General features: G+C 43.6%; 1 protein-coding gene across 2 annotated transcripts in view; it reads right to left on the minus strand.

Moving 5' to 3' along the window:
- The window catches only part of USP13 (ubiquitin specific peptidase 13), a 111,143-nt gene that overhangs the window by 35,706 nt on the left and 60,380 nt on the right, over positions 1–15,057 (minus strand). For both annotated transcript variants that reach the window (XM_004424691.3, XM_087439976.1), the window contains 4 exons: positions 12,971–13,042; positions 12,513–12,606; positions 3,465–3,590; positions 1,798–1,951 (listed from right to left, as the gene is read on the minus strand). In XM_004424691.3, the coding sequence (XP_004424748.1) occupies positions 1,798–1,951; positions 3,465–3,590; positions 12,513–12,606; positions 12,971–13,042 (446 nt within the window). The remainder of the gene's footprint in view (positions 1–1,797; positions 1,952–3,464; positions 3,591–12,512; positions 12,607–12,970; positions 13,043–15,057) is intronic.

Genomic DNA, 15,057 nt, shown 5'->3' on the forward strand with positions numbered 1-15,057 from the left:
AGAGTGGCACTGACATCCCGCATCGAGCCATTCATATTTTTTTGCCCATTCCCCTTCGAGACTGACAGGAGGGAACTGTGAACTCCGGCCCAGGTGAGAGGTTCAGACAACGCGAGTGATGTAAGTGATGCACAAACCCGGTCTTTCATTTGCCCAGAGGTCAAGGCTGGTTTTACCCAAACACCACCCTCCAATCGCAAAGTCTTCACACTAGAGAATTTCACACTGAAAAAGACCCAAGGGCTCACCTCTTCCCAGGCCCCTCACTAAGACTGGAGGTCATGGAAGGTGTGGGCCAAGAGGCAGGACCAACTACAAGGACTGCAGTCATATCCATTGCCCACAGCCCGCGACACTCACCAACACCACTGAGACAACTTCAGGCTGGGGTTACCCAACACCTCAGATATCAGAGCCACCAACTAGAAGGCCTTTCTACACTATCCCTGCTCAAGTGATTAAATACCAAGGGAAAAAGAAGCGAGTGCACAGGGAACTTCCCCAGAGTCAGCAGATCTGCTCTTGGAAACTACCTGTTAAGTCCAAGTTTTATACAGATTTTGAATGGACCTTTCTGGGAATTCCTTTTGTACTACAAAAGAAAAATAAAATCACTCCTGATTTATCAGTTTTTCAGCACACTGATGCACTTTTGTGTTTTCTCAAAACATCTAAATATGCTTTTAAAATTCATTCCCTCAGGCCACAATCAGTTTATGACGTATGTATATCTAGGATGCTAGCATTAGGTGTTCTGGGCAAACAATATCCAAAGACTAAATCATAAATCTCTTTTCTGAAAAAAACAGTTATCACTCGTAAATGATAAACAGTGAGTTAGAGAAGATCATAGAACTGAGCAGAACAGGCAAGGGAAAGCAATTAAGCCAACTTCTAAAAAGGGAACAAACCACAGGCCTCCACCCTCATTTCTACCTTGTATAATGGATAAGAATTTTAAAAATTGGTAAAAAACTGCACGAGCTTTCAGAAAGTGAAAGTCATTTTATCTTAAAAGCATCACAGCCATCACTTTCGAATTAGCACAATAAAGTGAAGAAAAGACCAAAAAAGAGGAAAAGGGCCACCCAGGGAGTTGTTGAACTTTACAGAATTGACCAATTCACAGAAGATAAGCAATCTAGCGATATTTTGCCTTTTTCTGCTTGTAAGATGTTAATTCTAATACCATTCGTCTATTCTGCCCGGGAAGAACCAGATTAGATAGACTGAAGGAACCTTCCTGAGACCCCAACCTGGCTGTCGTATCTCTGCCTTCTTCCTGCTTCCAAAGTCCAGAGACCCTTCTAACGGGCCTCGCTCCAAGAGCCCTGCCACACTTTCTCTCCCACAAGCAGCATCTTAAATACTCAGATGCCAAAGATGAATTACTTCAAGAAACCTCCACTTGAATGTCTCACATCAAAAAACGCAGTTCTGATCATTTCCCTTAGACTTTATGGCACAACTTATGAGACATAATGTTAAAGCATTTTCCACATATATAATTCAAATAGTTTTCCCCAAAATTAAGCTGACTCTAAGCCAACCAGTTGGTTAAACTTATAGGCACTGAAGTAGGTTCCATCCATACCCCTTCCACAAAATCTGTGATGCATTTGATTCTTCTCAAAAGAAAGTCACATGAGGACTGAGGAAAAGATGAAAAGAGACACGCAAACCAGACACCATCTGGGCTGGGTCTACTTCTAACGCAACTTTTAAACCATATTATCTCTGATGGAAGGTTTCCACATATGAAGCAGCACCGTGCTGATTTCCCATTGGAACCGTTACCCTTGTTGGTTGCTGCCTCCATGGCCACAGGTAACTGCATCAGGTAATCCACCCTCTCCGTGTAGCGGACTTTTCGGGTCTGACAGCACTGAATACGTTCTTCCACCAAAAACCGAAAAACATCACTTGGGTTTTCTGAGCCAATGCGGTTCCTCTGCAAGTTGGATTATATCAGGTTAGTAAATTTATGAATATTAAGCCATGTGGTGATGGGTTGTAATTAGTATTTGGGTGGTGAACATGACGTAATCTATGCAGAAATAGAAGTATAATGATGTACACCTGAAATTTATACATTGTTATAAACCAATGTTACTGCAATAAACAAAAATTAAATAAATAAATAAATAAATGAATGAATATTAAGCCATGAATAAAAATTGACAAAATCAAATATAAATCTGGTATAAAGGTCTGGTGTTACTAAAGATTCCCTCGGGGCATGCCAGTTCCCCGGAGTACTTTAATAGCAAAACAATGGTATTTATCTAAAGTACAAAAAGAGAGGATTGTTTAAATAAATTATAGTTCATTGTGTGAATTAACATTATGCAGTCATTAAACATAATGGGAGAGAAACTGACCTAGATGGAATTAGAAGAAAGGGGATGAGGGAGCCAAACTAAAGAGAAAGGGGAAAAAAATAGAGGAAAAATTAACGCATGTATGATATGATTATATAAATGCATTCATGTAAATTATATACAAATAAAAAAGAAATCCTGCTATATTCAAATTCGTAATGACATGGTAAAACGTTCACAACAGGTTAAGTGGAAAACATTGCTTACAAAGCAGCACATAGAGAATTAATAAATGTACCTGAAAAAGGACTGTTGGGTTAGACAAACTGTTAACACTGGTTGTGTGTAGGGGCTGACATTACAGGCGATTTTGATTTTCTTCTTTGTGCCTTTCTATATTTTCCACAAAGAACACGTTTGTAATCAGAAAAAAAAGTAGTTGTTTTTTTAAGAGGGGAAAAAAGGGCCGGCTCCGTGGCTTAGCGGTTAAGTGCGCGCGCTCTGATGCTGGCGGCCCGGGTTCGGATCCCGGGCACGCCCCAAGGCACCACTTCTCCATCCAACGCGAGGCCGAGACCCACGTGCAGCAACTAGAAGGGTGTGAACCTATGACATACAACTATCTACTGGGGCTTTGGGGGGGAAAAAAAATGAATAAATAAAATCTTTTAAAAAAATAAATAAAGAGGGGAAAAAAGCCTTTAATCATGAATTCTCAGTGGCTTTTAAAAACCACAGTATTTAATGTGATTTGACTCTGCTGTGAGCAAAGTATGACCATTTCTAAGTGGTGGCAGGAAGACATCAAATATCACACAGGAATCGCAAGGAGCTTCCTCACGGAGACAAAAAAAAAACGGTGAATGAAATAACTGACAAACATTCCCATAACATGGACAAACTAGAGGGAGACCAGGGACATACACAAGCACCTAGAAAACAGGGCATAAGGAGCCATTACATCACGTGGGCTGAGCAGAGAAAGCCTCAAAGAAGCTAATTCTGACCAAGCTTGGACAGAGAGAGATGTAGGTAAGGGGAGGCAAGGGAGGGTATTCCTGCCGAGCCAGAGTGGACCACACTTAGGGGCTGGGCACACTTATTACAACCCTTTTAAGCATTTCTGAAGACTGACTTACTCACCTCTACCAGATTCACCAGGTGCAAGAAAAATTCCTGGGCATCCTGCTGTCTATTGGAGGAGAATTCTGGGTGGCTCTTGCTTACAAAGGCCTTAAACATGCGTGGAGAGATCCCATTCTGTTGAGGCTAAAATATAAAAATAAAATCAACTTACAATACTTTCATACACAGTAACAGCACTAAGTGGCAAGCAGAGTGAGGATTACCATAAGCCCCAATTTTCAGATGGGAACACTGAAATGTTTAGTACGTACCAGACACCTCACTACGAACCAGACGTGAGAACAGGACGGGACTCTTCCTGCTGACTCAAAACTAGAGACACGATAAATACCCCACTCTCTAAAGAGAGGCACTAGGCCCATCCCCACAGGACTTGCTACATGGTGGCCGAACTGGTGCATTACAGCCTATTTCAGAGCAGGCCAGAGAGGCATTAGGGAGGGGGGGTCCTCTGAAGGGAGTTAAAGGAGAGGAGAGCTCCGCAGCATCTCCCTTCCCTCCCTATGTGGGAATATGAGAGAATCCCACACAGAGATTGGAGTACTTGCAAGAAAAGGAGGTGGCATTGCATGCCCCAGGCAACCACTGCAGAGCCGCTAGGCTCATGAGTCCGCCCTGGGCTGTTTCTGGGGCAGAGCGTAGGGAGTTCCCAGGAGCTTGCCCCTCACCTGGAGAAGCGGAAGGAGGCTACCTGCAGCTGCCAGGATGGCAGAGTGGGAAGACTGGGCAGCAGGGACAACTTTGGCGGGATGAGGATGTGTGAACTTCCCCAGGGGCTAAAAGGAGCTCAGAAGGCAGCCAGGCTCCTCCAGAAAGGACACTGCCTAAGATGACAGGAGATCGTTCAGCCAAGGAGAGTCAGGGTAGGAGCTGGGGTGGGGGGTCACAGGGGTCTGCTAGACAAGGCATCGGGGAAAGGTCCTTGTGGAGGTCCCTGAGGGGACAAGTGGAGGTGGGAGGGGGATCTCTAAAGAACCACTCATGTGCCCCCACAAAAAGGCCGGCCATGACCAAAGATACACAGCAGCCAAGAGGGAGCCAAACACAGTGAAAGACTCTGCCTCTTCTCTAATCTCCCCATCCCTTGACCCTTGACGCTGGAGAGGCCAGAGGGGGTGGGAGGAGCCAAAGGGATGGAGTAAAGACAAAAGAATACCAGAGGATGCTGAGCTGACCCTTCTGTACTGCTGGTTTCCAAGACTACTGAGCTTGGTAGGGGAGAGAAGCTTTAAACCAGCTCTGGTGTAAACTAGACCTTTTAATGCTGATAATCTGCAGGAAATCACTAGAAATCTAGGCGATCTGCCTAAGGGGCTCTGAAGAGGCAGGGTGGGAAGATTCCACATCACCTTTGAGGACAGAGATGGGGCACATGATAAAGCTATTTCCTGAGTGTCCTCTCCAAGGTCAGCCCATCTAGTAATGGTGCTACATGTCACCTCATTTAATACTCACAATAACCCTATGAAGAAGGTACCACCATTATTCCCATTTTATAGCTAGGGAAACTGAGACTGGCAGAGAAGTGCCAGGTAGGTCTTTTAACTGAAAGTGGTCTTAATGATCGGATTACCATATGGCTAACAAAGAGCAGACCCAGAAAGGACTCCAGCTTCTGATTCTAGGTCCAAGGTCTCTGCAGCAAAATCAAAGTGGCATCTATAGCACACAATAGGTCTCAGTGAGACAAACCTCACCTTGCCAATCAAGCAAAGAAATAATTGATGTCCTCTCTGCAAATGGGTGGCTCCTGCGCACCCAATTCTCAAAACCTCCATGTGCTCAGCTTCTAGGCCCTGTTACCCTCCTCTGAAGTCCAGAGAACTTGCTATCTGGGCCATCATTGGGCATATGGCACTACATGCCTCCTAGTTCCTTTAACTTTCAGCCTGCTTCTGGCCCATCTCCTCAGCCTGACTGCTGTCCTTGACAAGCAGACGCCATGGCTCACACTTCTTTGAGGTCTCCTGGACATTCAGGTCAATGCCTAGGGTCTGGAGACCATGACAGGTGTGCAGAATCGCACAGTCAGATGCACTAGCTGAGGGAAGACTCCCATATCTATCTCCCGGCGGCTCTACATATAAAATCTCTCCAAGGCGCATGTTCTAAGCAATGTTGCTAACTAAACTCAGGTGAATTTTCCTGTCTTGCTGAACATAGGGTCTAGTCATTCAATATTTACTAACCACCTACTTCATGCAGAACACTACGGGGGATTCTGCTCTCCAAGAACTGATAGACAACAGGGGAGATGAGAGACAACACACGTTTCTATAACAAATGTTCAGGAACATCACAGAAGACCTGAAACAGTGCTAGCAGCTCACACAGGAGAATTCTCCAAAGTACCAGCATTTGGGCATCTGAGGACTTGGAACCTACACGTAAATGACCAGCTTACACACACATGTGGCTTCAGACGTGCTTCCAGCAAAGACCAATTTACACTTGACAATTAATTTCCCAACTGTATATAAACCTCCTGAAAACTACGTAAAAGTTGTAACATTCTTCACTTCAATGCTGATGTCTATCTACATAGTATCAGCCAACACATGCACGCAATACTAATGCCTTATCTTTGCATAATACTAACATTCATTCATTCATTCAACGGATCTTTACTGAGTCCTATAAAATGTCAGACACTACTCTAGGTACTTGGATGAATACTTACGAGGTGCCAGGCACAGTTCTGAGCACTTTATATGTGTATCTTGCTTAACTCACCCAACCTCATGAGGTGATTATTATTTTTATTATTTTCTCCACCTGACAGACGAGGAAACTGAGGGAAAGAGGTGTTAAGGAACTGGCTCAAGATCTCACAGCTAGAAAAGTCAGTCCAGCTCTCTCAGTGTCTCACTGTCTCTGTGTCTCTCTGTCTGTCTCTTTCTCATACTAATACTCTTCTGCATACATGTGCCTAATTCTCATCTCTGATGTCCCTGAGTCCATCCTACCAGTTGCCAAAATAAGAAGACAGTATGTCTTGGACTCCAGGCAAGCCCTCTTCAAACCCAGGCACCTCTGGGGCTGACATTACAGGTCCGTCCAGCAATTATTTCTCCACTCTCAGCACTATAGAGGCACCAACTAGAATAAATCTTTTTGCATTGTGCATTTCTGTTCAGACATTCACATAAGCACGCACTCACTGCCTCCTGCTGATGGTGTCACTTCTTACAAGCTATGCTTCAAGCTTGGTCTGGCTGCCAGTCCCCATCCAAGCAGCTGCTTTGAAAAGTTCAACAAGTCAGTAAATTCTGAAAAGCTCGCTGTCACTCTGTGCCACCACCTGGCTGTACAACTGGGAAAAGTTTCAACAGAGACCATGGTGACAATCCCAGAAACTAAGGCCTGCACTGGGACTGCGGCCCAGCCTCCCTCATTCCCCTCCTATGCCTCTTCTCTTTCTGTGCCCATTTCATTTCTTTGGTTTCCCTCGACTGACTTTTCTTAATCCTTTGTTCAACAGCCAAGCTATAGCTTGAGAATTGTTGACCATTGAGATGTTATCTGAAAAATTGCCCTAACCAGAGAGATGCTAGCCCTTCCTCTCCACGTCCCACTCCAGCTCCTAGCTTTCACAGCCGGGTTTGAGCATTTTAGCTCCAACTCGGCTACTCCACACTTAACGCCTTGATCATCAGCTGGCCCTGTCTGCCTGCACCCACACCACATACCTACTCCATCTCTGATTTCAGAGGAGAGGTCTCACTAATTCCCATGCTCAACTATTACTATTACACTGCATATCCAGTATATTAGAAAGTCAGGCTCTAAACAAATGAAGCCTGGATCTAATTAAGCTTCCAGATCTAATTTCCAGCTGATAAGAAACACAAGCTAAACAATACCTCAAGGAAGCAATCTTTAGCGCAATCCTGGGGCAGATGATCCCGCTCCTTCAACAAATCAATAGCTTGCAAAAAGAAAAAGAGGAGGGACTTAAAAAAGACATCCTTCATACTGCTGGGAAATCCACATATGGGCTGGGTGTTAGATGATACTGAGGAATGTGGTTAATTTTGGTGGTATGCTTCTAACACTTTAAACAACTTTTTTTGTGTGTGTGTGAGGAAGGTCAGTCCTGAGCTAACATCTGCCAATCCTCCTCTTTTTGCTGAAGAAGATTGCCCTGGGCTAACATCCTGGGCTACTTTATGTGGGACGCCTCCACAGCATGGCTTGACAAGCGGTTTGTCGGTGCGCACCCGGGATCCGAACCCTGGGCCGCCGCAGTGGAACGCACACACTTAACCACTACGCCACCGGGCCAGCCCCTAAACAACTTTTAACATGATACTTACATGTTAAAAGAGAAGAAGAAGGTATTCCAGTTAGAGCTATATGCTGACTATTTACAAGTGAAAAGGAGGATGCATGGATTTTGTGTTAAAATACTGCAGGGAAGAGAGAGGAAAGGAAGGGAAGGAAAAAGAAAGGAGGAAAGGGAAGAGATGAGTTCAGGGGGAACTGATGAGACCAGATTGGCAGAATGGTGACTGCTGAAGCTACACGATGGTGCATGGAGACTCATTATACTTTGCTCTCTACTTCTGTGTATATTTGCCAATTTAAGTATATTTTTTAAAAAGGCCAGACTCTAGATAATGTAGTTACTTAAAAGAAACCAAAAAGCCAAAATAAGTACCAAAGAACTAAGTCAAAGAAACCACATTTCCTAGTTGGCAGTGGGTCAGTGACATCACCCAAGTGTCCCTACGGTCCTATCACTGCACAAGATGAGAGGAGACCAAAATTGACCAAGAGCCAGACCTGCCTTCAGGAAGCACGTGCTCTCTGTGAGCCAGCTCTTGGACACCTGAAGCAATGGCTAGTCCTGAGAACTAACTGTATAAAAGGGAGCCCCAAATAGTCTCCAAAATAGCAACCACCTAAGGAACCTGTCATATTTATAGATACTGTACTTACTTTCTCTATAAGCAACTGCAAAACAGACCAGCTAAAATTAGAGAGAAGACGATGGTGTTCAGAATCTTTCCCAAATGCTTACACAGGACTTTCTGTTCAATGCTGCACCAAGAAGGCAGCCTGACACTGCCCACTCACATCCCCTGAGCCTAATGCTTCAATTAATAACCAAGCAGCAAGATTGAGACTGTATATTACATTAGAGAAACACTTGCACAGATACTTACATCGTAAAACCACAGGAATAAAAAAAGATAGACACATCTCAGCTTGTCCCTAATACGTAGGTGGATGGCGTCTGTTGATTTAAACTTTTAACCTTAAACCGTAAACCTTGGTCTGGTAGTTCCTAACCCAGGTCCAAACCCTAATCCCCTAAACTAAAGGAACAGAGGGCATCCCCCAAGCTATTCTTCATACTTCAAAAGGTAAATTAGAAATACTACATTTGCCCAACCTAGGAAAAGGGAGGTTAGTGAAAACAAAGTTCTTACTTTTGGGGCTAAAATTACATCATTAAAGTAGAACACTGGCTATCTCATGTTGATCAAAAACTGAGACCAGCAATTATGTGTCAAGGATTATTTAGATGGGAAATCAAATGAATTGTCGCTTAAGAAACAAGTTTGTTCAGAATACAGAACTGTTTAAAACATGTTCTCTTCAAAAGGAGAAATAAATTACAGAGTATTCAGCATTAACATGTGTGAACACTTAGAATGTATAAAGATCAGGAATATATTTTTTGAAGAAGAAAAAGTGTCCATTTATAGTGAGGAAGTTTTATCTACTGCAGGCACAATTTAATTTTAAAAATCAATTCAACAAATTTATGTAGAAATGGCAGCGCCCAAAACAAATACTGCAAATCTTTTTACAGATGAAAATGTGTATTAAGCATGCATATATAAAAACTCAATTTCACCTTGCTCTGTAGAAGATAAATTTAATACCATGAAGTATACATTCTAGAAATGACCCAAGAGGTAAGACAGAAGTAAGAAACCCAAGTTACTGTGCTACCTGGTAATTCTGCAAAGTTTATGCACCCCTTCTGTCATTCACCCACCACCATCCACACACTGAGGCCCTGGGAGCAGGAACCAAGTACTGGAACAACTGTCAGGGAAGTAGGCTAGAGCAGTGGTCAAAAGCACAGACTCAGAAATCAGACTGCCTCGTGTAAATCCCAGCTCTGCCAGTCACTGGGCTTTGTAACTTTAGGCAAGGTTTCTGTGCATCAATTTCTGCATCAGAGAACATACAGGATGAGCCTGAGCTTTCGTAAGCACTACGTAATGTTAGTTATTAGCATCACTGGTGGTGGTGGCCGTGTAAAAAGGCATTCTCGCCACATGGCTCTGACCCCTCTCTCATGCTCTCTCCCCTCCACCACACATTCCTCTCATAATCTATCCCCCTCTCTGCTTCAGCACATCTTCTTTCCTCCCTTGGGGCACTTCAGGCTCACCTACATTCACAAATGCCAGAGGCCTGGGACAAGACCACCTGACTAAGGGGCTCCTGATAGCTGAGAGAAGAAAGATTCTCACAAATTGGTTTCTCTGAAACCAACTGCTGCTGAAAATCCTGATGCCTCAGAAAGTAATTCCCTCTACCGTCAAGGGGAGTGGACATGTTACTGTGACTTACTTGTCTGTTTGAATAACAGTTTGAAACTGACATCTCTAGGGCCAAAAAGAAAATCATAGGGTCAATTCAAGCTCTGTTTTGAATGTTAAAGAAGCCTTATTGACACTCGGACCAAAGACTCACTCATTTCCCACCCAGCCAGACGGGCCTTCCCCACCACTGCCAGGATACACATTGTACCACTGATCACACTCAGGATTCTTTCCTCAAGACCACTAGATCATGGCACCTCCTAGTGGGAAAGGATTTTACAAATTATCTAGATCAAGGGTTACACACCCAAATACCCAGTGTACTGGCCAGGTCATGAGTCACAAGGGGACTGGAACCAGCTGGGAACTGAGTGTCCTGTGTGAAGGGAGGCTGCCACTCAGCTTCAGGCAACTGCTATTATGGGCCTGCAATTGCCAAGGTTCCGAGTGTTTAAGAGAAGCTGGAAATGCAGGTATATGTGTGTGGACCAAGCAAAACACACCTGCAGGCCAAATATGGCCCAAATGCTGCCAGGTTACATACCCTGAGCCAGACAGAGCAGTGGTTCCCATCTGCAAGCCTCAGACCCTGGAGATCACAGAGCTACTGCACAGGTCCCTAAATCCAATGGTGAGGAGGGGGCAAGGGCCTCAAGTAGTCATTATTCGTAAACTGAATAAATAATGTGCCTTCCTCATATGAGAACTTCCTTTTTTCTAACGTAAAATGACATTGTAATATTAATAAAACCAAATATTACTTCTAAACATCACTAAATTGATGAGTTTTCATTTCACATTTTCTGAAATGAGGAAATTCCAAAAGCACAACAGCAGCCATGTAATGGGCACGGATTTTATTTACATTAGAGAGGGACCTTCACACGTGCAATATTCACAACCACCACCTAGACCAATTCTGCCGTTTGGTCGCTGAGATTGAAAGGTTATGTGACTTGCCCATGGTCCCACGGCTCCTTGCAGAGCCAGAAGAGGAAGCCAGGCCCTCGAGTCCCAATCCCGTTTCCTCTTTCTCCAGCAGGGAGGGTGGACTCTGCCTTAAGAGGGGCCTAAGAAGTGACAGCCTGGATGCAATCTCAGGATGAATGTGAGCAAAACAAAATTTTAGACCAAGTTTTTTTTACCATCTCCTCTTCAAAGTTTCACAGGAGCTGAGAGGTGGAAGAAACCTGGATAACCCCAAACCTGGATAGCCCTACACTCAAACCATCTCCTCAACTGCATCCCAGATGACAGTCCTCCTGTCTCTGGTAGGTAAGGAACTCATTATCTTGCAACGCTGGATGACAATGCACCTGGAGAACTTAAGGCTTCCTGCCCCCATGACACTCTGATCTCCTGGCCTGGCCATTCAGAATGTCTATATCCCTGTCCACCCTCCTCACAACCTACCTCCTTCTCCCCACCCCCAAACACTGCCCATATGTTCCCTTCATAATCTCCCTTCTCTTGTTTGCTCCATTTCCCCATCTAACTGGCTTCATTATGAAAAAGAGTTTATTCACTTTCAATTCTTGCTCTCAGTCTGCAAGCATTAGTTAAGGATGACTGACTTAAGATAGAAGCACAGAGGCCAAACACCCGAGAAACAGAATTGAAAGAACTTGCCCACTAAGTCAAGACAGAGTACTCTGAAGGCAGAGCAGGTGTAGGGGCAGTGGGGCATGCATTCCCCTCAGGACATCTGCAGCAATGAGCGCCAAGGCTGCCAACACAGCTGCGTAAGCTGTGCACTGCAGAACTCCACGGGCACCACTCAGAAAGACCAGGTTGCAAGTAGCGCCCTCTGGAGTTGTGTAACAGAGCAGCCCAGGGAGGGTGCAGTGGCCCATCCTGTAGGCACATGGAAATGCAAGTCTGGCTGTTAGCAGACGCAGCACATCTTTCAATTACTCTATCAATTAATAATGGCAGAATAGCCAACTGAGTTTCTCACACTTGAGCGTGCTTACAAACCCCTGGCAGCTTACCAAAAATAAAGGCTGCCCAGCCACCCCCAGAATTTCAGAATCCTCAGCTCTAGGAGGGGCTAGGAATCTGTGTGTTTTTACCAACCAGCCTCTTGAGAAACTCTAGCAAACAAAGTTGAGGCTTGGGAGAAGAAAGACACTGTAAGGGCCAAGATCGTGTTACCGAGGGGAAAATGTTAATATTTTTATAAAGTTTATTCCTTCCATCTCAGCTCTATTTTATGAAGAATCCTGTTTCTGAAGACCATTAATGATAGAAATCGCATATAATCCATGAAGTTACTGCCACTAGAAACCCCAACCATGGCTACTCCTCACCCAGTTTTTAGGAGCATGCAGACAGACACCCTAGACTCTGAAATGAAATGGCTATTCTGCCAGCTTGCTAAATTTATGGCCACCATTTGCCAAATCATAGGGAATCCACATTCTAGCTGGTAAAAGTCCCTCCTTCTACATATCAACGTGGCAACCACTCAGACACATACCTTGTGTTCCTCCTTCATCACCTGTTCTATGAGTTCAGATTTCACTGGAGGTTTTGAATATTGGCCTGAGAGAAGGCCATGTCCTAACTTAGTCCTGGACAGGAGGGAGAAACAAAAACAACAGGTCATTGTTGTTTCCCCTTAGAGATACTAAAATTATCTATGAATCTCAACAAGTACAGCTGCTTTTAGGTGGAACATTTTATCTCGATTACTCACAAATAACTTATTTAATTGATTCTGCTTGATACTGACTCCATTTTCAAATTTTCCTCAGTACTTCATAATTTTTTAAATTTCTTTCTTCTTATAAACGTAACATATGCTTGTTTTAGAACACTTTTTAAAACACAGAAAATAAAGAAGAAAAGAGAATTGCCTTAATCCTGCAACCCAGAGATAACCACTATGAACACTTTATTGGATACTTTTCTAAAAAACTACAATTGGGCACTTACATCTGTGTGTTGAAATCCTGTGTTGGATCTAAAGGAGAGTAGTCAAATATTCTTGGAAGATTTCCTACATACCTAGAAAATGAGAAGCAACAGTCAAAACATAGGAACTAAGAGAAGAACAGAACCAAAATAAGCCATCATCCTAGCTCAGACCTTCTTGCCTTTCTGTCAAAATTAAATCATCCACTGAAGAAAAATTTTTCCTAAGCTCCTACCTCTGCAGCCATATTCATGGACCTCCCCAAAATGTTTGTGCTTCTATCAGTGGGTCTCAACCCTGGGTGCAAGTTAGAATCCCCTAGAGAGTTTCTTGAAAAAATATGAAAGCCAGAGCCACCCCCAGATGTTCTGATTTCATTGCCTGAGGGTGACGCCTGGGATTTGGAATCTTTCGTAAGTTCGCCAAATGATTCTAACGTGTAGCCAGAGTCAAGACCACTGGCTTATGCCACTGCAACTGCCATCTCGAAAACAAATGGTACAGGTAGGAGGTGTTCCAACCGTGTTAAAGTGAATAGTGATGACATAGCAGTGACAACTATTGTTTCTTGAGGGTTTCCTATGTCACCTGGTTGAGTCTTCATTACAACCATATGAGGAAAGGATTATTATCATTACTCCATTTGAGAGATGAGAAATGGGGATGCAAATTTATTAGGTAGCTTCCAGTCACCCAGGGAGAGTGTGATGAAGCCCAGAGCGGGCCCACGCAGCTTGGCTCCAAAGCCATGCTCTGAACCACTCTGCCAGCTGTCCCTGCCTTGCCCACGGTCCCTTGAGCAGTCCACAACCCCTCCTTCTGACCAGTTTATCCTGACACAGCAGCGCTAACTTTAACAACTGATCTCTAATCTCAATGTAAAATTGTTCCTCTCACTTCTGAAGTTCATTTCCTATTTCACACTCTCTGTGCTGTTCATCTTTCCTTCTTTAGATTTTGACTCTCTGAGCCTGAAAGCTCTAGGAAGAAGAATCCAGAAGCAGATCCTTTTCCCTGGCCCTTCATGCACCCTGCTCTGCCTGCTTCTCTGACCTCATTGCCACCCCCTCTCCCTCAGACCACGTGCCCCAGCCATTTGCCGTTCTTGCTGCCACAGGGCATGCCAAGCTCGTTCCTGATTCAAGGTCATGCCATCTGCTATCTCCTTCCTGGAACGCTCTCCCCACAGATCCTTGCTCCTTCTCAGGTCAGATTAAAAGTCACCTCCCCACCCTTCCTAATTCCCTATCACCTGACCCTGGCTGACTTTCTTCTTGGCATGCAACACTATTTGCAATTATATAATATATTTATGTTCTTGTTTATTATCTCTCTCCCTAGAGATTACATACTAGAATATAATCTCCATGAAGACAGAGACTTTATCTAAATCACTTCATCTCCAGCACCAGAACCGCATCCAACCTGTAAAAGGCACTCAATAAATATTTGTTGAATGAATACATTCATATTGTGTAATCACATAACCAATTTCTATAATTGACTACCTATAACCCAACAGAAAAGGCAGTACTGCAATAAAGCCTTAACAGAGAACCATGACACACCAGACGTTGGCAATGACCTCTAATCAGATCCCTCAACTACTAGAAATTTCTAGGCACCTGTTGTCTACAAACTCAGAATTCGTATCTCAGATTACGTACCTACATCAAAATTAAGCACACTTCTCAGGGACAGTCCCAGTCAAATGGCTTTTAGATGTCACTAGGGCAATAATTCTATCTAGAAATTTTCAACAGACCAAGAGCCAAATAATAGATAAACCAAACTTCGGAACCAAACTATTCAGAACCATAGGCTGCATTGAAGAATTCTTAATAATATACAACATGCTGAACTCATTAGCTCTCTTACAATCTACTCTTTATCAGATCTCAAAACCTGACAAGACAAAAAAACTCACTGGGAAGATGAACACTAGTGAAAAGGCTTATGCTTTTCAGGGAAGATGGAGAAAAATAAAGTTAAAGGGGGTAATCTTTAATGTCAGAAAAGTCCATTTTGCTAGTAATTTATATTCCTTTTCTAATCGATGAGGAATATCCTCCATTACAACAAAATTAAATTAAAATGCAGAAGTAAT

The sequence above is a fragment of the Ceratotherium simum genome, chromosome 15 (assembly GCF_057802395.1).
Source record: "Ceratotherium simum simum isolate JZ-2026a chromosome 15, ASM5780239v1, whole genome shotgun sequence".
NCBI lineage: Eukaryota > Metazoa > Chordata > Mammalia > Perissodactyla > Rhinocerotidae > Ceratotherium > Ceratotherium simum.